Source organism: Hemiscyllium ocellatum, chromosome 24 (genome assembly GCF_020745735.1).
Source record: "Hemiscyllium ocellatum isolate sHemOce1 chromosome 24, sHemOce1.pat.X.cur, whole genome shotgun sequence".
Lineage (NCBI taxonomy): Eukaryota > Metazoa > Chordata > Chondrichthyes > Orectolobiformes > Hemiscylliidae > Hemiscyllium > Hemiscyllium ocellatum.
The window spans coordinates 54655025-54677875 of record NC_083424.1 but is presented as its reverse complement, the minus strand read 5'-3'; the positions used below and the strand labels follow the sequence as shown (position 1 = coordinate 54677875).

Here is a 22851-nt window from a genome sequence, read left to right as displayed (position 1 = left end):
CAAAATATATTGTTGTGGCACATCAAGGCTCCTTCAATAGCATCTTCCAAACCCACAAAGTCTACCACAGAGAAGGACAAGGGCAGTAGGCACATGGGAACACCAACCCCTGCAAGTTCCCGAAACCACACACCATCCTGACTTGGAACTATATTACCATTCCTTGATTTTTGTTGTCAAAATCCTGGAAGTCTCTTCCTAACAATCTGTTCCTATATCGCAAGGACTGCCACAGTTCAAGTATGCAGCTCACCATCACCTTCTCGAAGGCAATTAGGGATAAGCAATAAATGCTAACCTAACTAATAATGCCCATATCCTATCAATGAATAAAAAATATGCAAAGCATGTGACATTAAAATGATAATTAGTGGGAGCACTGTTCCTAAGACAGCTGCAGGATTGGATTAAGAGAATGATCAATATTTAGGACATTTATTCATTTGCAAAAGCTCCTAATGAATTCTATCCAGTTCACTCACCTCAGTTCTGGCACAGTACCTCAAATACTGAAACCCAAGTTAACATTAGCAAGATGTGTCAAATAAAGAACATTAGTCCCAGTCATTACTAAACTGTGATAAGATTTGTTCTCATTTTATTTAACTTCACAACGTTGAATAGCAGACTAGTTATTTGCTTTAAAAGCAAAGAAATAGGTACACAAACAACCTTTCATGTATGTCTACCAGTGAGTCAGCAGTTCGACGTACAGGCCCACAGAGATGAAATGTACATTTACAAACTGCCACTTAACCATTACATACGTGAAGTGAGAGATTGGTTGTGTTAGTTGAAGATCTGGCTCCTCTTCTTGTATTGCCAATGCCTGTCTCTTCCTACGGAGTTCGAGAGCTTCCTCAATAACAGCTTTAGCCTCTGCTGGATCCACATCCAATGCATGAATGGACATGTCGCTAGAAAGAAAGGATTAAAGCAGAATTCAGAAAAGTTAATAGTATAACAGTACAAGTTAATTTTTATCCTACTTCATTTTGCAGCAAGCACAGTGGTGAAGTACATGCTGGAGGTTACGACTGACCAGAAACTGGAATAGACCAGCCATATACGTTCTGTGTCCACAGGAGCAATTAAAGGTTAGGAATTCTGTCGTGATTAACTCATCTCCTAACTTCTCAAAGCTTGTCCATCTTGCAGAAGGCTCAGGTCAGAAATGTGATGGGGTACTCTCCTCTTGCCTGGTTGGGAGTAGCTCCAAAAATGCCTCAAGAAGCTTGAAAACATCCACAATAAAGCAACCTTACCCAGTAATTTCAACCTTCACCCCCTTCACCACTGGTACATAGTGGCAATGTGGACCAGCTACGAAATGCATGGCAGTAACTCACCATAGCTGCTTTGACAGCACCTTCTAAATCCATGACCTCTATGACCCAGAAGGGCATGGTAACACCACTCGCTGCAAATTTTCTCTTAGCCACTCACTATCCTGACATGGAAATATATCACTGTTCTTTCTGTGTCAAAATCCTGATATTTTCTTCCAAATAATAAACCCCAAGGACTGGAATGAAAAACGTAGCTTACCACCACGACCACGGTAATTGGGCAATAAAAGCTGACCGAGTCAGCAACACCAACAAGCCATAAGTGAATTAAGAGAAAAAGTTCCACCTGACTCTAATTCAACCAAACTTACACACTTTATCAAGCTCTCAACATGGAGTGTTGTCTTTTGGCAGTTCATATCAAGATACTGCATATATCTGCAATTTTCAACCCAACACGAGAACTCACCCACATATTTCTATATACAGAAGCCTATCCAAATGTCTCTGAAAATCATTGATATATCAGGATTGGACCATATAAATGCAGTATGAAGGAAATGCCGTATTGTCAGAGATTGCAGCCTCTGGATTGTACATTAAATACTTCAATTATGAGATAATACATTATTGAAAGTGTGTAATAAAATCAAATATATTGTATTCCATCAGTGTCACTGTGTCAAAATCCTGGAACTCCCTCCCTGGCAATATCTACCTTCATTAAATGGACAGCTGTGGATTAAGACGGTAGCTTACCACCACCCACTCCAGGGCAATTAGGAAACAGCAATAAATGCTGGCCCAGCAAGCACAGTCCCTACCTAGAACACAGAACACGTGGAATACAGAAACCATTCCAGTGCAGGAAAAGACCATTTGACCTATTTAGTCTGAGCTGAAAATGTGTTGCTGGTTAAAGCGCAGCAGGTCAGGCAGCATCCAAGGAACAGGAAATTCGACATTTCGGGCCAGAGCCCTTCATCAGGAGCCCTTCAACACATTTTCAGCTCTGATCTCCAGCATCTACAGACCTCACTTTTTACTCACCTATTTAGTCTGAACCAACCTTCCAAACTGCATCTAACTGAGACCTGGCAACCGCAACCCCCCCACCCCCACCCACCAACTCCCCACCTTATCCTCGTAAACCTGCATTTACCATGGCTAACCCACCTAACCTGCACACTACAGGGTAACTTAACATGGCCAATCCACCTAACTTGCGCATCTTTGGACCATGGAAGGAAGCAGGAGCACCCGGAAGAATGCCCATGCTGACACGGGGAGAACAAGCAAACTCCACACAGTCACCAATGGCTGGTATCGAACCTGGGGCCTTGGCAGTGTGAGGCAACAGTACTAACCACTGAACCACTGCTGCTTCCTATCTCATGAATGAGAAGAAAGTCAATACCCAAGACAACATTCCTCCCTCAACCATTATCAGTTCATTAGGTCATCTATCTCATTGCTCTTCCTGAAGCCTGCATGTGCCAAAAGGCTTCAGTGTACATCAACACAGGTCATTTGCTCCAGTTACCTGCATTTGTAACATTACAATTTTATTACCTTTCAGATGAATATAAACCCCTCTTAGCTAGATTTCTTTTTTAACCTCCAGCCCCCTGCATTTATCAATCTGGTCTGTTCCTTTACACGGCAGCCTTTCAGAATTTGGATTAAGTCCAAGGAAGACATTAGGACAGTGCAAATATCACTGGACTTATAACCTAGAGGTCCAGGCTAATGCACTAAGACCATGGGTTCAAATCCCATCTTTGCAGCTGATGAAAATTAATTTTAATTGCTCGCTCTGGAACTGAACACTATTCTCATTAATGGTGACTTGTAATTTAAATTGTAATGATCGTTATAAAGACCTATCTGATCCACAAATGTCCTTCAGGAAAGGAAATATGCTGCCCTCCGTCCCCTTTACTACATTGGATACATCAACCTGTTAGCTTCCTTATCAAAATGCCTGCTGTCTTTAAAATCCTAGTCACAGTCTCACTTCTCCTCAATACTTCTTCTCACAACATCCTCATAACAGTTCCAGTTTTATGGCATTAACATAGCTACTGACATTACTCTGAATACACGCCAGCAACCTAGACAACTGATCTAACACATTCCCTGCCCCTTCAGCGTCACTCCCTATTATTCATTTATTATTCTGTCCACTTTGATTCACTGTCACTTACTTAGAAGTACCCCTTCTCTAACCAACATATTCCTTCCTCCTCTTAGCATCAATTTTACTCCCAGTCTCTCAACATTAATTATTTTATCCCATCTTTTCTACTCATTATATTCCTCATTACACTAATCATCTTGTATCTCGCTTCAGTACATCCACTTTGTCACTTGATTCTCAATTTTCTCCTTCTCCGCATCATCCAATTCATCCCCAAACCCTTGCAAACCTCTCACTATCAGCCAGCCCAATTTCAGTGCCATCCATCTCCCTGACCTTTTCTTCTTCCTCTCCCCTTCATTATCTTTCTAATCGACTCTCACCCCATCTGTCTTCTGTCCTCATACCTAGTGGCAGATCGTTTGCCTCCATTTCAGCTAATCCACAAAGTTCAGTTCCCATCTTTTTCAAGCTGTACAATTTGTTACTTGAACTTAGAAATGTTTCAGCATTTTTCACATACACAGGAACAATACTTTCAAACCCATGGTTCTCAAAAAGAATAATTATTAAAGGCCGACCTCAGTGCTAAAAATGGATTTGCTATGGTGCAGACTACAATTCTTTGCTACTACTGGCAAGAATAGAAAGACAAATGCATAGTGCCAAACCATATTGGGGGTCTATAGTTACAGGTTAAAACCTTACCATTTCAAGAACATACGGAAGGAATCCTTTCGCAAACAAGGCTGTTCTTCAAAAATCTTCTCTTTCAAAACTAAACCCTTGCTGTAGCGACAGTCCTTCTCTAGAGCTTTACAGATATAATACAGACAATCTGAAATAGAGAAAATCAATGTGACTTTGGTGCTTTTTTAAAATTATGTATGAAGTTTGTTTCTTAAGCAGTCACTATCAATGTCCCATTCAAAATCTATCATTACTTAATTAGCTTCAAAATCCATATTAAAGCTTATGCATGGGCCACAATGCCTGTCTGTTTTGAATGACCTCTAAAATAGACATACCAAGTATTCACCAGCCTGAAAAAGATCAAATTATACCAAACAACCCTTATAAAGATCAATGATTGGCATTTATTCTGCTGTTTTTGAGATACTTCCAACAATTTTAAAAATGCTCCTTTTAGGTTCAAGCTAAATCCTACATTTGAGGCAAAAACAGCAGCAACATGCAGAGTGCCAGAGCTTCTTGGGTATTCTGGGCAGAAATTAATTACGTGGCTTAAAAGATCTTGGAATTTTGGGCACAAGAAGTTACATCTACAACTGCAATATATCTAAGCCCCTCAATCTTTTACATCTCTTGTTATGATCCCAGGAGATGGTAATATTGGACAACTCAGATCACAAGTTGTTATAATAGACCATACTTTAAATGTTGGCATTTGCCCAATGTGGTGGATAGCCACAGACACATTCATGGGAGGCTGCAGAATATTTTTTAATAAACAGAACACAAGTTTATTGCAAGAGAAAACAATGCTATACATAGAAGTCGGTTAAAACGATCTTTACACAAACATCAAAAAATTTCAACCTGTAACTGTCCATTACATAGAAATGTCAACATCAGAACTTTTAAACTGATACTTTCCTTTTGACTGTTGAGATTTTTTTTTAAAAACAATTTCTTTTCGAGTCTGCTGGTACAAGCCACTCACAATTCTGAACTTGATTTCTATCCAGAGTAGAAATCACTTATGTTGAGGTACTGCTTCCCCTGAACCAATTTGATTCTCCTGCTGGGAGAAACAATTCAATTTTCTTCACTGAACTCTAAATTCTTCAGAAATAAAACTCAACCTTCTGCTCTGAAGTCAAAATTAAATTAATTGCATTAGTGTGTTTATTCTGCCTATCACAAAACAGCAGTGCAGACATTTTTTTTCCAACACACTACCGGGATCCTGCCAGGCACTCCACTCCAACTATTAGACTAGACTAGACTAGACTTACAGTGTGGAAACAGGCCCTTCGGCCCAACAAGTCCACACCGACCCGCCGAAGCGAAACCCACCCATACCCCTACATTAACCCCTTACCTAACACTACGGGCAATTTAGCATGGCCAATTCACCTGACCCACACATCTTTGGACTGTGGGAGGAAACCGGAGCACCCGGAGGAAACCCACGCTGACAGGGAGAACGTGCAAACTCCACACAGTCAGTCGCCTGAGTCTGGAATTGAACCCGGGTCTCAGGCGCTGTGAGGCAGCAGTGCTAACCACTGTGCCACCGTGCCGCCCACTATGTGCTTTTTTAGAAAGAATTAGTTTGGTCTCTGTTCTAAATTGACCTTCAGACCTTAAAAAAAACTTCACTGTCCAATATTCATCTGCTTCAGTGAATGCGTATTTAGAATAGAATAGAATCCCTACAGTGTGGAAACAGGCTCTTCAGCCCAACAAGTCCACACTGACCCTCTGAAGAATAACCCACCCAGACCCTATTGCTCTATATTTACCCCTGACTAATGCACCTAAACCTACACACCCCTGAACACTATGGGCGATTTAGCATTGCCAATTCACCTAACCTGCACATCTTTGGATTGTGGGAGGAAACCAGAGCATCCAGAGGAAATCCACTGGGAGAATGTGCAAACTGTACACAGACAATCGTCTGAGGCTGGAATCGAACCCGGGTCCCTGGTGCTCTGAGGCAGCGGTGTTAACCAGTGAGCCACCATGCCACCCATATTTATTTGCCCAGAGGACAGTTAAGAACCTAGTATACAAATAATAAAAGGAAAGCTCAGTGCACTCATTAAAGAAAATGGCCTGCACTTTATAATCAACAGCTTAGTGACAGCATTCGCCACTGACTTCAAAGATAGTACCTACAAAAATCTAATGATTTTACAGTGGATTTCACTTTTCCTCACATTAATCTGATTTCCAAATCAGCTATAGGAGATCATGAACATCCAGCAAAAAGTACCAAACAGGCTGAGCATCAAATCATAACAAAACGTTCTCACAGACAAACCAAGAAGGAAAAATGTACCAATAATCCTTCACTTTTTAAATTATTTAACTGACAGCAAAATCGTCATGGATTAAAATAGCTGCAATATAAAAATTAATTGAAAATACTGGATTAAAAGCATAGATAATTATCATTGAGAAATTTGACACTTCATAAATAGAAAATAAGCTTTTCACAGTTCATAGAACATAGAAAGGTACAGCACAGAACAGGCCCTTTGGCCCAAGATGTTGTGCCGAGGTTTAATCCTAACGCAAAATATAATAACTTAACCTGCGCACCCCTCAATTCACTGCTATCTATGTGCCTGTCCAGTAGTCACTTTAGTGTTCCTAATGACTCTGCTTCCACCACCACCGCTGGCAACGCATTCCATGCATTCACAACTTTCTGCATAAAGAACCTACCTCTGACGCCTCCTTTATAACTTTCTCCTAATATCTTCAAACTATGACCCCTCGTGCCAGTCAATCCTGCCCTGGGGACAATTCTCTGGCTATTGACTATCTATTCCACTCATTATTTTGCATACCTTGATCAGGTCTCCTCTCTTCCTCCTTCTCTCCAGAGGGAAAAGTCTGAGCTTAGTCAACCTCTCTTTATAAGACAAGAGGTCCAGTCCAGGCAGCATCCTGGTTAACCTTATTTGCACCCTCTCCAAAGCCTCTGTATCTTTCCTATAGTGGGGCGACCAGAACTGGACACAATATTCCAGGTGTGGTCTCACCAGGGACTTGTAGAACTGTAGCAAAACCCCTGTCCAACCCTATCTACTTGGGTGGCAACTTTGAGGGATCTATGTACTTGCACACCTGTTACCCCACACTGCCAAGAATCCTGTCTTTAATCCTATATTCAGCATTCGAGTTCGACCTTCCAAAATGCATCACTTCGCATTTATCCAGGTTGAACTCCATCTGCCATTTCTCAGCCCAGCTCTGCTTCCTGTCTATGTTGCGCTGCAGCCTGCAATAGCCCTCAATACTATTGACGACACCTCCAACCTTGGGGTCATCTGCAAATTTCCTAACCCACCCCTCAACCTCCTCATCCAAGTCATTTATAAAAACGACAAAGAACAGAGGACCAAGAACAGAGCCCTGTGGGACCTGCTCAACACTGACCTCTAGGCAGAATACTTTCCATCTACAACCACTCTCTGCCTTCTGTCAGCCAGCTAACTCTGAATCCAGATAGGCAAATCCCCCTGTATCCCATACTTCCTGACTTTATGAATGAGCCTACCATGGGGAACCTTATCAAATGCCTTGCTGAAGTCCACATACACCACATTCACTGCTTGATCTTTGTCGACCTGTCTTGTCACCTCCCCAGAGAACTCAATAAGACTTGTGAGGAATGACCTGCCCCTCACAAAGCCATGCTGACTGCCTTTAATCACACTATGCTTTGCTCAATAGTCATAAAATGTCCCATTAACCATTTTCAATAAAATCTTACCACCCTACCCCCCCAATATAATGCTAGCTTTATTAAAATCTAAACTTTTCTTTCACTAAATATCAAACAATACTAGGACAAGGTAAACAAAGAACAGCTAGGGAATTCCTGGAAGCATGGTACTCGCCCTCAGACTATATCCACAAACACACTGACCTGGAACCAAATTATAAACCGCTGCAATGGAAAAACTGAAACCAGCACCAACCAGAAACAACTCAAACAGAACCACATCAATTCAAAGCGGAACATTACAGCAGCGCTTCACAGCACTGATGATGCCACCTAGAAAGGGGATGAAACAAATCTACCAGCTTGGTGAACAAACCAACAACAAATCAAACCAGCTCTTAAGCTACAGATCTTCACAAGAAGGTTAAACTTCACATCAAACCCAAGGTCAAGAGTGTGTCGCTGGAAAAGCACAGCAGGTCAGGCAGCATCTGACATTTCGGACATAAGCCCTTCATCAAGGTTCAGACATTACAATTGCGTATGAGGAGAATGCTCAGGTCACTACATCAAATTCCTAGAATTCTCTCCCTAACAGCATTGTAGGTGTACCATCACATGGACAGCAGCATTTCAAATAAAAAGGTCAGCTACTGAAATGCCTGGGGCAATTAGGAATGGACAATGAAGGCTGGCCTGGCCAGCAACACCCATATCCCGTGAAAGAACTTTGCTTTATAAAATGAGTAAGCGAAGGGAAGCCATCACTAGCGAAACAATGTCTGAATAAATTGGCACAAAATCTTTTAGTTAGGATCCCAGTGAAAAAGGAATAAATTAAGGGCAGGAAGCAGAAGCCAAGTCAAGAAAAGACACAGTGGCACAGTGGTTAGCTCTGCTGCCTCACAGCACCAGGTTCAATTCCAGCCTAGTGCGACTGCCTGTGTAGAGTTTGCACATTCTCCCAGTGTCTGCATGGGTTTCCTCCGGATGCTCCGGTTTCCTCTCACAGTCCAAAGATGTGTAGATCAGGTGAATTGGCCATGCTGAATTGCCCATAGTGTTAGGTGCATTAGTCAGAGGGAAATGGGTCTGGGTGGGTTACTCTTCAGAGGGTCAGTGTGGATGGTTGGGCCGAAGGGGCTGTTTCCACACTGTAGGGAATCTATTCTTAAAAAAAAGGAAAGTATGAATGATTAGATTAGATTCCCAATATTAGATTCCTGACAGTGTGGAAACAGGCCCATTGGCCCAACAAGTCCAGACTCATTTCCCTACATTTACCCCTAACTAATGCTCCTAACACTATGAGCAATTTAGTATGGCTAATTCACCTGACCTACACGTCTTTTGGAATGTGGGAGGAAACCAGAACACCCAGAAGAAACCCACGCAGACACAGGGAGAATGTGCAAACTGCACACAGCCAGGTCAGCCATGTCTGTTCATAGGGCTCAGCAGCAAACTACTTTTAACCAAGTGGTTATTATTTGTATGCAGGCCTAGACAATGTTGGCTGACAAATCGACTATATATGTTCTCACAGTCAAAATTCAACCTGTAGTCTATCTGATATATCCACACATTCCAGGGAGTCCTACTACAGTTACCACTGTACAGTTCCAATCAGCAACGTCGAAACTTGACTCAACTGTACAAGGTGCAGCTATTAATCCCATATAGCACTTACTGGTATAATCACTAAGTGTGTACAACACAGTGATAAGATTATCTAGACACGGCCAGTGATCTGCATTACACTTGAGTCCTTCTTCAAAAGCATGGCGGGCCAGTGGAATGCGAATCAACCTCAGGGCTACTCTTCCAATTTTATACCAAAGGTTCACATCTGTAGAATCCAACATTACAGCCTGTGAAAGAGAATCATTACAAATAGAGTTGGATTGATGAGTAAATGAAGGGAAACAAAGCAAATTGAACTCCAGGGAAGTAAAGACTTGGTGCATGAGTCAATAGGTGGCATTTAACTCCCCCTCCCACTCCACCGAGGACATGCAGGTCCTTGGACTCCTCCACCGGCAGAACACAACTACACGACGGCTGGAGGAGGAGCGCCTCATCTTCCGCCTGGGAACCCTCCAACCACAAGGTATGAATTCAGATTTCTCCAGCTTCCTCATTTCCCCTCCCCCCACCTTGTCTCAGTCGGTTCCCTCAACTCAGCACCGCCCTCCTAACCTGCAATCCTCTTCCTGACCTCTCCGCCCCCACCCCACTCCGGCCTATCACCCTCACCTTGACCTCCTTCCACCTATCCCACCTCCATCGCCCCTCCCCCTAGTCCCTCCTCCCTACCTTTTATCTCAGCCGGCTTGGCTCTCTCTCTCTTATTCCTGATGAAGGGTTTATGCTCGAAACGTCGAATTCTCTATTCCTGAGATGCTGCCTAACCTGCTGTGCTTTGACCAGCAACACATTTGCAGCTGTGATCTCCAGCATCTGCAGACCTCATTTTTTACTCATGTATACAGCAGTCAATTCTGATCTCCCAGCTATAGGAAGGATGTCATGAAATATGAAAGGGTCAGAAAAGATTTACAAGGATGTTCCCATGGTTGGAAGGTTTGAGTTATAGGAAGCCCCCAGCCTATTGAGCCACTATTTTCCCTGAGATTTATAAAATCATTGAGGGCATCAATAGGATAAATAGACAAGTTCTTTTCCCAGCATGGGCGAGTCCAAAATTAGATGGCATCAGTTTAAGGTGGGAGGGGAAAGATTTAAAAGAGACCTAATGGTCAACATTTTCACACAGAGGGTGGTGCATGTATAAAATGAGCTGCCAGAAGAAGTGGAGGAGGCTGGTACAATTACAACATTTAAAAGGCATCTGGATGGGTCCATGGAATGGTTTAGAGGGATATGGGGCAAATGCTGATAAATGGGACTAGATTAATTTAGGATATCTGGTTGGCATGGATGAGTTGGACTGAAGGGTATGTTTCCGTGCTGTACATCTCTAGGATTCTACGTTTCTCAAACTGTTATGAATGTCACTATACTGGGACAAATGGCCTGTCCAAGTGGGATGCATGGGAAGACTGATTTGCCCCAGCCCACACTACTTCCAAAATGCAGACTAAACAATATGGAAAGGGATATATAGAAAAGTACTGCACAAGCAGGAGATTGCACAGCAAGGGGAGGGAAGCTGAAAGCATAGGAAATCCTGACAAGGAGAACAATAGAACACCTGGGGAACTAGGGGAAAATAGGATCAATAAAAAAAAACAGACTTACCAGTTTCTTTTAATTTAAACAACAACAATTATAATTAGCATCCTTTAAAAACAACTGAGCTGGTTGCCAAAAGAAATTCAAACTATAACATTCAACAGTTTCAAATCTGGCAAAACCATAGAGTCATAGAGATGCATAGCACAGAAACAGACCCTTCGGTCCAACTTGTCCACACCAACCAGATATCCCAACCTAAACTAGTACCAACTACCAGTACCCAGCCCATATCCCTCCAAACCCTTTCTATTCATATATCCATCCAGATGCCTTTTAAATGTTGCAATTGTACTCGCCTCCACCACTTCCTCTGGCAGCTCATTCCCCCAACCCCCACCCCCCAAAATCTTTTCAAAATAATTCTCACATCCACTGTTGAGTCACTGTTTAAAGATTTTTTTTTAACAATTGATGTATTCTGTTTCATACCTCCAGGTAAAATTCCATTGCTGTACTCGGGTCATCTTTCTGGGATGCTAAACTGGCCAAGTTTTTATACGTGGAATATTTCAGCATCAATCCAGGGTGTTTTAATCCTTCGTTCTCATCACCCGACAGAACGGCCTGTAAGTTAACACAGCATTACAACATGCACATAGCAATGAGAAAATAGATAGCTGCCAGTAAGCATACAAAAATCACTCCAAAGTGGTGGGTTTGCAAGATTTTGACTGAACAAAAAGTGATTAAGACTTGTGAAGCATCAGAGAATCTCTACAGTGTGGAAAGGAGCCATTCAGTCCGTTAAGTCTACAGCACTCAAAAGTATAAAAGTTATGCTGCAAATATAATATAAAATGGTGCTGCAGCATCCTTTTGTCCACTAAAAAGAACACTTGCAAAGGAACATGATGAATTTCCTATTTATGATTTCTTAACAAAGTTGACTGAAGTGCAGCACTCAATACAAACATTTTAATTCAACTAGTCATAAATATTTTATATTAACTGTAAATACATTGAGTATAAAAAGGGTTAACCTACTGAATCCTACATATGCTTACCTCTTTTAGCAGCTGTGTGTTCAACAGTTCATGATAGGCTTTTGCAGATTCTTCATAGCGATCATGTTTCTGCAGATCTAAAGCTTTGTGGTATAGAGAAAATGCTTCGGCTTCCTATGTTGGAGAAACATATGTTAGTTTAATTTCTTCAAGTTAAGAGCCTGGACAATCAGGAAATGATATGCATCACACCTTTAGTTGAAAAATAATAACTGCTTGAAGGAGACCACCAAGCATTAAAATGCTGCAATGGCCTGGAAGATCACAGAGTTCTATCCTCAGTTTGTGCTCAATAGACGGGCAGGAGGCTGGAAGAACACAGCAAGCCAGGTAGCATCAGGAGGTGGAGCAGTCAATGTTTTGAGTGTAACCCTTTTCCGGACCTGAAGAAGGGTCAAACCTGAAACACTGACTTCTCCACCTCCTGATGCTGCTGGCTTGCTGTGTTCTTCCAGCCTCCTGCCTGTCTATTTTGGATTCCAGCATCTGCAATTATTTTGTCTTTAACTCAGTTTGTGCTTAGCTGACCTCGAGCGGAGTGCGACAATTCACGATGTCAAACAATGGTACAAACCTGAGCCTCTTTTGTTTGAGTTTTGTGGCTCTTGAAGGATTCCTCATAATCTTCCACTACTGTAGTGTCATTTAAAGCAGCAATACGGATCTAATAAAACAAACATTTCTTTTTAAAACTAAATCACCAAACTTTATAAGCTTAAGAAGAAAAGGAACATAACCTAGACCCTGTTGGTGTTTTGAGACTTTTGCTGTTTATCCTTCACACAACCATGGGCAACAGAACACAACAATATATCTCATTGATTTGGTGATACATTAGCCATTTCAATAACAGTGTACATATACAATATATCTCCATTTCACAAAAACCCTGCGGTTAAAAAAAAATTTAATTGACAGCTGATTTCTATTCTCTTCTTTTCCAAGATTAGATTTTTGTTCATTTACATTTCAGATGGAATGAAAGCATAAAGCGAAATATATCACTTTATACCAGCACTAAATTCTTCATAAAATCAAAGAAGAATACAGCAGAGTTCTCCCCGATCCTCTATTTTTCAATTATAAAACATACCTTGAGTCAATAAATACTGCACTACATACAATACAAATTATAAGAATAATAATATAGAGGCACAGAGAGAGTTCCATAAAAATTTACATAAATAAAACTAAACATGCATGGGAAAAAAAAATCAAATGCAGATCACAGCAGGTCAGGCAGCATCCGTGGAGAGAGAGCAGACTAACATTTCAAGTCCAGACGACTCAATACAGTAATTTGCTTCAGAATCACAAAAACTCATCTAGACACAAAATGTTAGCTTGCTGTCTCTCTCCACTGATGCTGCCTGATCCACTATGATCGCCAGCATCTGCAGTAATTTGCTACTGCTAGACATGCAGGATATACCTATCCAAGAATGATAAACAGGTTAACTGTTTTTTCTCTTGAAAAGAGAAAGCCCAGAAGTGATTGCAGAAGTCTTTAAAAGATGCAAGGTTTTGACAAGGCAAATACAGACTGTATTCTCGTGAAACAGAAAAAACTGCAGACCATCAATATAGGATCAGCACCAAAACTTTGACATGGAATTCAAGAGTGGCTTCTTTGCCCAGAGAGTCGTGAGACTGAGGAACTTGCTACACAAAAGGTAGGAGCGATCCATTTGGCGCATTAAACCCAAGACTGATGCTCTAGCCCAAAGCCACATTTCCGCTCTCCTCATAACCGTTCACAAAGAATATTACCGCAAGTAACATTCAGCCCTTGATGTTGTGCCAGCCTTTTATCCTATACTCAGTACATTGAAGGGTATGTCGGTTAGTCTGATATAACTTCCATGTGCCTATCCAAGGGTCGCTTAAATGTCGCTAATGTTTCTGACTCAACCACTACAGCTGGCAGTGAACTCCACGCACCCACCACTCTAAGTAAGAACCTACCTCTGACATCTCCCCTAAACTTTCCTCCAATTACTTTAAAATTATGCCCCCTCGTGATAGACATTTCTGCCCTGGGAAAAAGTGTCTGGTCATCCACTCTACTATGCCTCTCATCACCTGGTACACCTTTATCAAGTCACCTCTCATCCTCTTTCGCTCCAATGAGAAAAGCCCCAGCTCCCTCAAACTTTCTTCATAAAACATGCCCTCCAGTCCAGGCAGCATTCTGTAAATCTCCTCTGCACCCTCTCTCAAGCTTCCACATCCTTCCTGTAATGAAGTAATCAGGAATGAACACAAACTTCCAAGTGTAGGCTAACCAGGGCTCTATAGAGCTGCAGCATAAATTCATGGTTCTTAAACTCAATCCCCCTGCTAATGAAATCCAAACCACCACACGCCTTCTTAATATCTCTATCAACTTGGGTGGCAACTTTCAGGGATCCATGACATGGACACCAAGATCCCTCTGTTCCTCCACACTGCCAAGAATCCTGCCTTTAATCCAGTATTCTGCATTCATATTCAACCTTACAAAATGTATCACTTCACATTTTTCCAGGTTGAACTCTAAAGCCACTTCTCAGCCCAGTTCTGCATCCTGCCAATGTCTCGTTGCAAACTACAACAGCCTGCCACTCTATCCACAACTCCACCAACCTTCATGTCATCAGTAAACTGACTTACCCAACCTTCCACACCCTCATCCAAGTCATTTATAAAAATTACAAAGAGCTGAGGTCCCAGAACAGATCCTTGCAGAACACCACTGGTCATCAAGCTCCAGGCTGAATACTTTCCATCTACCACCACCTTCTGCATTCTACTGGCCAGCCAATTCTGTATCCAGACAAATAGGTTTCCCTGTATCCCATGCTGCCTTCCTTTCCGAATGAGCCTACCAAGGGGAACCTTATCAAAATCCTTGCTAAAATCCATATAAACCATATGAAGGCTGTACCTTCATCACCCTGTTTCGTCACATCCTCAAAAGAATCCATTAAGGTTTGACAGGCATGATCTGCCACTCACAAAGCCATGCTGACTATCTCTAATCAAACTACGGTTTTCCAAATAATCATAAATCCAGCATTATCAGTAGGTGCTTCCAAAACAACCTCCACAGTTCTGTTGTGCATTTCCCTAAGAACATCTATTCCCAATTTAGGTCACAGCTCCCGTCTAAAGCAGTGTAATTCCTCCTCTCCCAATTAAATATTTTCCCACACAGTCTGCTCCTATCCCTCTCCATGACCATAGTAAAGGACAGGAAGTCGTGATCACTATCACCAAATGCTCTTCTGACAAAAGATGACATCTGGCATGGTTCACTGCCAAACACCAAATCCAATATGGCCTCCCTCTAGTCAGCCTGTCTTAATATTGCATCAGGAACCCTTCGTGGACACACCTGACAAAAACTCCTCTATCCAAACTATTTGAACTAAGTTCGTTCCAATCAATGTTATGGAAGTTGAAGTAACCCATGACAACAATCCTGTTACTTCTACACATTTCCAAACTCTGCCTCCCAATCTGCTCCTCCGTGTCTCTGTTGCTACAGGGGAGTCCGTAGAAAACTCCCAATCAAGTGACTGCTCCTTTCCAGTTTCTGACTTCCAACCATACTGACTCTGTTGACAAGCCCCTCCTCAACAATCTCCCTCTCTGCAACTGTGATACTATCCCTGATTAGCAATGCCAGTCCTCCACCTTTTTACCTTCAACACCCCCCGCCCCTTTTCCTTTTGAAACATCTAAACATTAGATGGAACATTAAACAAACATTCCTGCCCCTGTGATATCCAAGTCTCTGTAATAGCCACAACATCACAGTTCCAAGTACTGATCCATGCTCTGCGTTTGTCACCCTTGTTCCTGATAATTCTTGCATTAAAATAAACATAATTCAACCGATCACATTGTCTGCAACTTCATCCTATCAAGTGCCTATCCTTCCTCACAGGCTCTCTGCACACTGTATCTGACTGTTCACTATGTTCTCAATCATCTGATCCGTAGCTCAGGTTCCCATCCCCTTGCCAATCCAGTTTCAACCCTCCCGAAGAGCGCTAGCAAACCTCCCACCCATGATATTGGTGCCCCCTCCAGTTCAGGTGCAACCTGTCCTTCTTGTACAGGTCCCACTTCCCCAGAAGGTATCCCAATGATTCACATAACTGAAGCCCTCCCTGCTACACCAGCCCTGCAGCTACCTTTTCATCTGCACTTGCTCACTATTCCTAATCTCACTAGCACATCCTGAGATTATTACTCTGCTCGTCGTGCCTTCTAGCTTCCAACCTAATAGGTTGGTGCAACACTGAGGGCCGAAAGCCTGTACTGCATTGTAATGTCTTATGTTCTATATTCTCTTTTCAGGTCCTCCTCCCTTTCCCTACCGATGTCATAGGTACTGATGTGTACCATGACTTCTGGCTGCTCTCCCCCCCTCCTCCTCTTCCCCCCCCCCCCTTAAAAATCCTATTGACACAATCCGAGACATCCCTGACCCTGGCACCCAAGAAGCAACACACCATTCGGAAGTCTCGCTGGCAACCACACCTTCAGTTTCTAGAAATTTATTTCCTAAATATGTTAGTAACTTCACCTTCACATCCTTCTGTAATATAAATTTCCACAGGTTCACTATCCTCCAAGTGAAAAAAAGTCTTGTTTCAGTCCGAAAGGGCCTAGCCAAATCCTGCAACTGACTCCTTGTTCTGGAACCTACAGTCAGGCAAACATCATTCTTTGCTCACTCTGTCCAACCCTGTCAAAATATTATGTTTCAATGATAGTCTTCTAAACTCCAGTGAATACAGACCCTCTTAGTCTTCTAAACTCCAGTGAATACAGACCCAGTTGGCCCAATCTTTCCTGAAACAACAAATCTGCAGTCCAGGAATGAGTAGTAGGAACCTTTGCTACTTTTCTTAGATAAGAAAAACTGCACACAATCACATCCTCCAGGTGTAGTCTCAAAAAAGCCTTGTCCAACTGCAGTAAGATGTAATTTCTCCTGCTCTATCTGCAATTACCATTTGGCTGAATAATTGCTTACTACATCTGCAAGCTTGCTTTCATTGACCAGTGTACAAGGACACCCAGATCCCTTTGTATATCAATATTTCCCAATCTATTACCATTTAAATAGTATTCTGTCATTCTGTTTTATCTTACTGAATTCACACTCATTTGCAATATTCTGTACCTGTCACGCACTTGCCCACTCACAACTTGTCTAAACCACCCTGGTCAATGATGCCACTTCACATCCTCATCACGGTCACTTCTACCCAGCTTTGTGTGGTCAGCCAACTTGGACATATTACACTTGATTCACTCATCCAAATTGTCAGTACATGTTGCAAATAGCTGGGCCCAGTCACTGATTCATGTGCTTCTGCACTTGTCACCATCTTTCACATCAAAAATTACTGCCTACTAACCAACTCTCAACTCATACCAGTAAACTAGCCCCCATCCCACATGCTTTGATTTTGTACACTAAACATTATACTGGACTTCTACCAAAAGCTTTCTGACAATCCAAATTCACTACATCTACTAGTTCTCCCTTATCTATTCTCCCATATACAGTCTCAAAATAAACTCTAGTAGCTTTGTCAATTTCCCTTTCATAATCCATGTTACTTTGTGTAATTCTGTTGGATTTTCTAAGTTTCCTGTTTTTATGTCTTTTATAATAGACGCCAGCATTTTCAATACTATCAATGCCACAGTTGAAGAAAATAGCCTAGAAGCATTTAATGGAAAACCAGATGAGCTAACGAGGGAAAACTAATGGAGGGTTATGCTAATAGAGTTAAGTTAAGAAAGACGTAATTAAGAATGTTCAAGTGGAGCTCGAATCCTGGCCACCCTTACATATTTGATCTCAAAACTGTATCTCTAAATATTATTTGGGTAGGATAGTTAGCCATAGTACAAAAAGAGCCTTAGGCATCTCTCTCCATTACAGAATGACAACAGATTATATAGCTTGACAGGCATCACTCCAGTTGAGCATGGTGCAATACAAGGAAGAAAGTCTGCATAAAACTAATGCAGATTAGAGTGGTGTTGGAAAATCACAGGTCAGGCAGCATCTGAGGAGCAGGAAAATCGACGTTTCCGGCAAAAGCCCTTCATCAGTCCGTAACATTGATTTTCCTGCACCTCGGATGCTGCCTGACCTGATGTTCTTTTCCAGCAACACTCTAATCTTGACTCTAATCTCCAGCATCTGCAGTACCCACTTCCAGCTATAAAACTAACGCAGCCAAGACAAAAATAAACCTGAGCTGTTGGGTGTCATTCATGCTACACTCTAGCCAACAGACTACTTTATGAACATTCTTCCACTGGCCTTTCCTCTCATGTCATTATTTGTCCAAAGCCTTGGAGTAATGATGACAGGTACTTCATATTACAGTACATCATCCTGTTTCAGCTCTGCCCAACACTATGAAGGGAATATCCAAATACAAATGAGGAAGCCATATAATATCAAAGTTATATCATCAGCATCTGTGTACACCAAGAAACATACCATAATTGCAGAAGGAAGAGCAAGATTTCCATGTCACAAACATGCAGTAATTTCTTGCACCTACAGCACAGAGGATGGAAATCTTCCTCTCAGATATTTCACTTGCAATTACAGCGTTCAGTTCCATTCACAATAGATGCAGATGTGACTACAAAATAACTCAAACACAAAAAAACACATTCACAATTGGACTGAAACTTAACAGATAACATTCATACAACATCATTATCAAATTATGGCCACTTCACAAGGAAAATAACCTTCACCTGACCTTCAGCAGCACCATCATCAACATCTTGGACATTACCATTGAACCTAAGCTCAACTGGGCCATTTATATCAACACCATAATCACAAAGCAGCATACAGACTGTGATCCACGAAATGACCTCTCAACTGAATTCTCACAGGCTGCAATGTCAACAGCGTCTCCCTCCACAGACACTGATTCACAAGCTCCAGCATTTCTGGCTTTTTATTTCTGAATCTGCACTAGATTGTTGGGAGGGTGCAGCACCATCACCCTCACCCGCCCCCTCCCAAAAAAAGGGACACCATCCGCGACAAAACAATCCGTGTGATCATCTCTCCTGCTTTCCACATTCGATTGTGCAGCTCTTCCATTCCCCGGTACACTGAATGAAGGTTGCATTTGCAAAGACAGCTCCCGCTGAGAACTTCCAGGACCGAGGGCAGCAGCTGTGTTGATGGGGACAGTATCCCGTGTTTCTGTACCATCACCGGGTCAGGGGAGCCTACCCCAGCCCCTGCAGCTGCTGCTAGGGACGGGCCTTCTCAAACTGCGGGCCCCCGGCCTGTGTGAGGCAAGGCGGACTCCCCCTTTGGCGTGACCGCAGACGGGGCACGGCCTTGCTCCACTCACCATGGTGCTCCACGGGCCACCGGCGGCAGGTCCTGACTCCAGGCTTCACTCACCCAGAGAGAGAGCCGGCCAATCAGCCGGGGTCTGGGAGACGAAGCCTGAGGACGGGGCACACGGCCAGCTCTCAGCATCCAGCCCGACCCCTCACCGTTACCATGGGACCGAACCCACAGCACAATAAGCTGGCTTCCTATTGGCTGGGAACACCACAAGGTTCTCCTGAAAAGATCTCTATCCGCTAGACAACCAATAGTAGCGGTACGGCCGAGTTGGAGGAGTGTGGAGATTCAGTAGGCTCTGACTGCAATTCAAGGACAGGATCTAGGAGTCCAGTTGGCGTAACAGAGATCCACTGAATGGGATCTACCGATCCAGCAGGCGGGGTCTGCAGGCTCAGGGGCGGAGCGGGAGGTTTGGGGGCGTGGCTTGATTCCAATGGGCGGGGCGGACGAGGCGGGGGTGGGGCCAGGTGCGCAGAGGGGTGGAATGGTTGTACAGGGGCGGGGCTGTTTGCACAGAGGCGGGGGTCAGATGCGCAGGGGGCGGAGCTTGTACGGAGGCGGTGGTTAGCCACGCAGGGGGCGGAGCTTGTACGGAGGCGGTGGTTAGCCACGCAGGGGGCGGAGCTTGTACGGAGGCGGTGGTTAGCCACGCAGGGGGCGGTGCTTGTTGTCCATGGGCGGGTGCGAGGTCAAGGGGGCGGGACTGTGACGATCATGCGGGGAATCATGAGTGTGAATGTTAAAGATGGCGCTCAGTGGGACTGGAGGAGTTGAAGTGAAGGTCAGAGATCCAGGGGTCCAGTGATCATTTCATCACAATGTTTAGGTTGACTATGGACATGGACAAAGAACAATCGAGAGCAAGAATAATTATCTGGGAGAACCCGTCTTCAGTTAGGTAAAAAAAACATCTGAGTTGAAGAAATCGTAGTGAAATGTTGGGAAAAACAAAGGTGGTGAATGGATAGTTCACACACAGAGGTGTCTGAAAGTGAAAGTCAAGGCAAACAAATCCAGCGTTCTTATGAAATAAAACAAAGGAGATAGAAATTAAGATAAACAACATTGTGCTTATGACCAATGAGAGGTGGAAAAGACAATTGAGAACAATACTAAATATAAATTGTTCAGAAGGGAGCTTAAAAAAAGCAAGTAAATGAAACAGACGATATGAAGAGAGACTGGTAGCTAATATAAAGGGGAATATTGAAGTCTATTATAGGCTTATAAATTAAAAAAAAGGAATTGGCCAGGTAGATGCATATACAGCTAAGGGCCTAGCTGAGGAATTAAATGAATAATTTGCACCTGTCTTTACCATGGGCCACAGTGAAAGAATGGAAAACTCAGACACTAAAAAGAGTCTGAACTTGATAAGGAAGAAGTATTAGGAAGGCTGTCAGTACATAAAGGTTAGGCAGAAGTGAATACTGCACATACTGGAGATTAGAGTCAAGATTAGAGTAGTGCTGGAAAAGCACAGCAGGTCAGGCAGCATCCCAGGAGCAGGAAAAATTCTAAGGACACAAAGGGAAGTGAAAATGGAACTTGCAGAGGCACTGGCCATAATATTTCTGATTTCCTTTACCTCAAGTGGTCCCAGAGGACTGAAGAATTGTGAATATTGCAGACTTGATCCAGAAAAAGTGTAAAGATGAACCAGCAACTGCAAGCCAGTCAGTTTTATTTCTGTGTTGGGAAATCTATCAGGGTAAAATGAATATTCACAGGCATAATCCAACTTAATTTGAGATTCTTAAGGGTAAATCATATATTTTTAACTAAATTGTTGAAGAGGTACCAGAGGAGATTGATGAGGGCATATTGTTTGGACTTCCAGAAGACATTTGATATAGTGTTACACAACAGAGTTGTGAGCAAAGTCCAAGCTCATGGATAAAAGAACAGTAGCAATGTGGATATGGATATGCTGTGAGAGACAAAACAGTGAGTAACGGTTAATGGACATTTCTTCAGGCTGCAGGAAGTTTTGTAATGGAATTTCCCAAGGGTCAGTGTTGGGGCCATTGCTTTTCCTGGTACATACATGTCGTCGTGATGTAAATGTTGGTGTATGGGACAAAACAGCAGAATTTGCACATGCTTTCAAGCATTTTGAAAGGTGAGATACCTTGGCAGAGTGACAGATGGTGCATGAATTCCAATACAGAGAAATATGAAGGGGGGTTATATGTACCTAAGCCCATAAAGCTAAGAGGAAAGGATGAAAGAGCATTAATAATAAGCATACAATATTGAGCTTTATTATTAGAGACGTTGGGTGCATGAGCAAGGTGGTTATATAAAAAACTAGTTCAGCCTTAGCTGGAATAATGCACAGTTCTGGACACCACACTTTATGACAGCTGTGAACGTATTGCAGTGAGAAGAGATTTACGTGAATAGCTCCAGGAATGAGGAACCTCGGTGAGTGCTGAAGATCTGGAATGCACTGACAGTGCAGTGAAGACAGTGTTAGGGAACTAGAAGTAGTTTAAAGCTGGAGCTGGTTTAGCAATTCTCTGTTCATGTATTCAGCATTCCTTTATTTTGTTTCACCTTACTGTTGCTGACCTATATTTGATTAAAAAAACACTTCACTGCTACCAGTACATTTGGAAGTTGGGACTCCTTGTTGAACATTTCCTTAAATTTGTGTAAATCAAACAGGTTGAGGTCAGCTACCTTCCTTGAGATCAATGCTGTAGTTCCCTGGAAGAGGATGATGGGGCTGTTTTAGAGCTAGGGCGGCTTCAACACTTGGCATCAAGTCAGTGCATTGGTGGACAGAGTGGGGTAAGATTGAGTGCTGCATCATCTGCTTTTCAGGCTCCAGCACGGCCTCCAAATAGCAATGGATTTTGAGATGGCATACATTGCCAATGGGAAATCTCCCAGAAACTGACTTTTTAACAAAGAACCTGCCTAACAATTGTCGATAACATACAGAGCTGGCAGATTATGCTATCAATCAATGATTTAACTGATTTAACACAAACACTGCAGTTTGCAGAAGCCACATGAGAGCCTGCACCCTGTGTCCTCTGAACCTTCACTAACATAAGCAACAGCTCTCTTTGTCCCCTTCATCACCACCACCTCCACTCTCCCAACCACCAGCATTATTTCACCAAATTATCAATTACTTATGGGTTAGTTGCTGAATTATTTCTTCTGGTTATTAATGTAATTGTGTTTGTTTTTGGAGCTTTCCTACATTTGGCAAATGTTTTGTTTGTCTGCAGGGAGTGTTCTAGCTCCTATTGATTCAAAAGCTCATGCTGAAACCTGTTATTCCCAGTTTGAGAGGCCTGCTAGGCTTTTTCATT

The 22851-nt window shown here is 42.7% G+C and overlaps 1 protein-coding gene across 3 annotated transcripts in view; it reads right to left on the bottom strand.

The window, feature by feature from the left end:
• Positions 1-19627, bottom strand: part of cabin1 (calcineurin binding protein 1) — a 519061-nt gene extending 499434 nt beyond the window's left edge. For 2 of the 3 annotated variants that reach the window (XM_060843824.1, XM_060843825.1), the window contains exons 1-7: positions 19521-19627; positions 12692-12781; positions 12118-12231; positions 11543-11677; positions 9546-9726; positions 4138-4267; positions 768-917 (exon numbers count right to left, since the gene is read on the bottom strand). In XM_060843824.1, the coding sequence (XP_060699807.1) occupies positions 768-917; positions 4138-4267; positions 9546-9726; positions 11543-11677; positions 12118-12231; positions 12692-12781; positions 19521-19523 (803 nt within the window). In that variant the 5' untranslated portion in view covers positions 19524-19627. Of the gene's footprint in view, positions 1-767; positions 918-4137; positions 4268-9545; positions 9727-11542; positions 11678-12117; positions 12232-12691; positions 12782-19520 lie in introns of those variants that run through there. The other variant, XM_060843826.1, reaches the window with a different exon arrangement.
• Positions 19628-22851: the final 3224 nt, after the last annotated feature.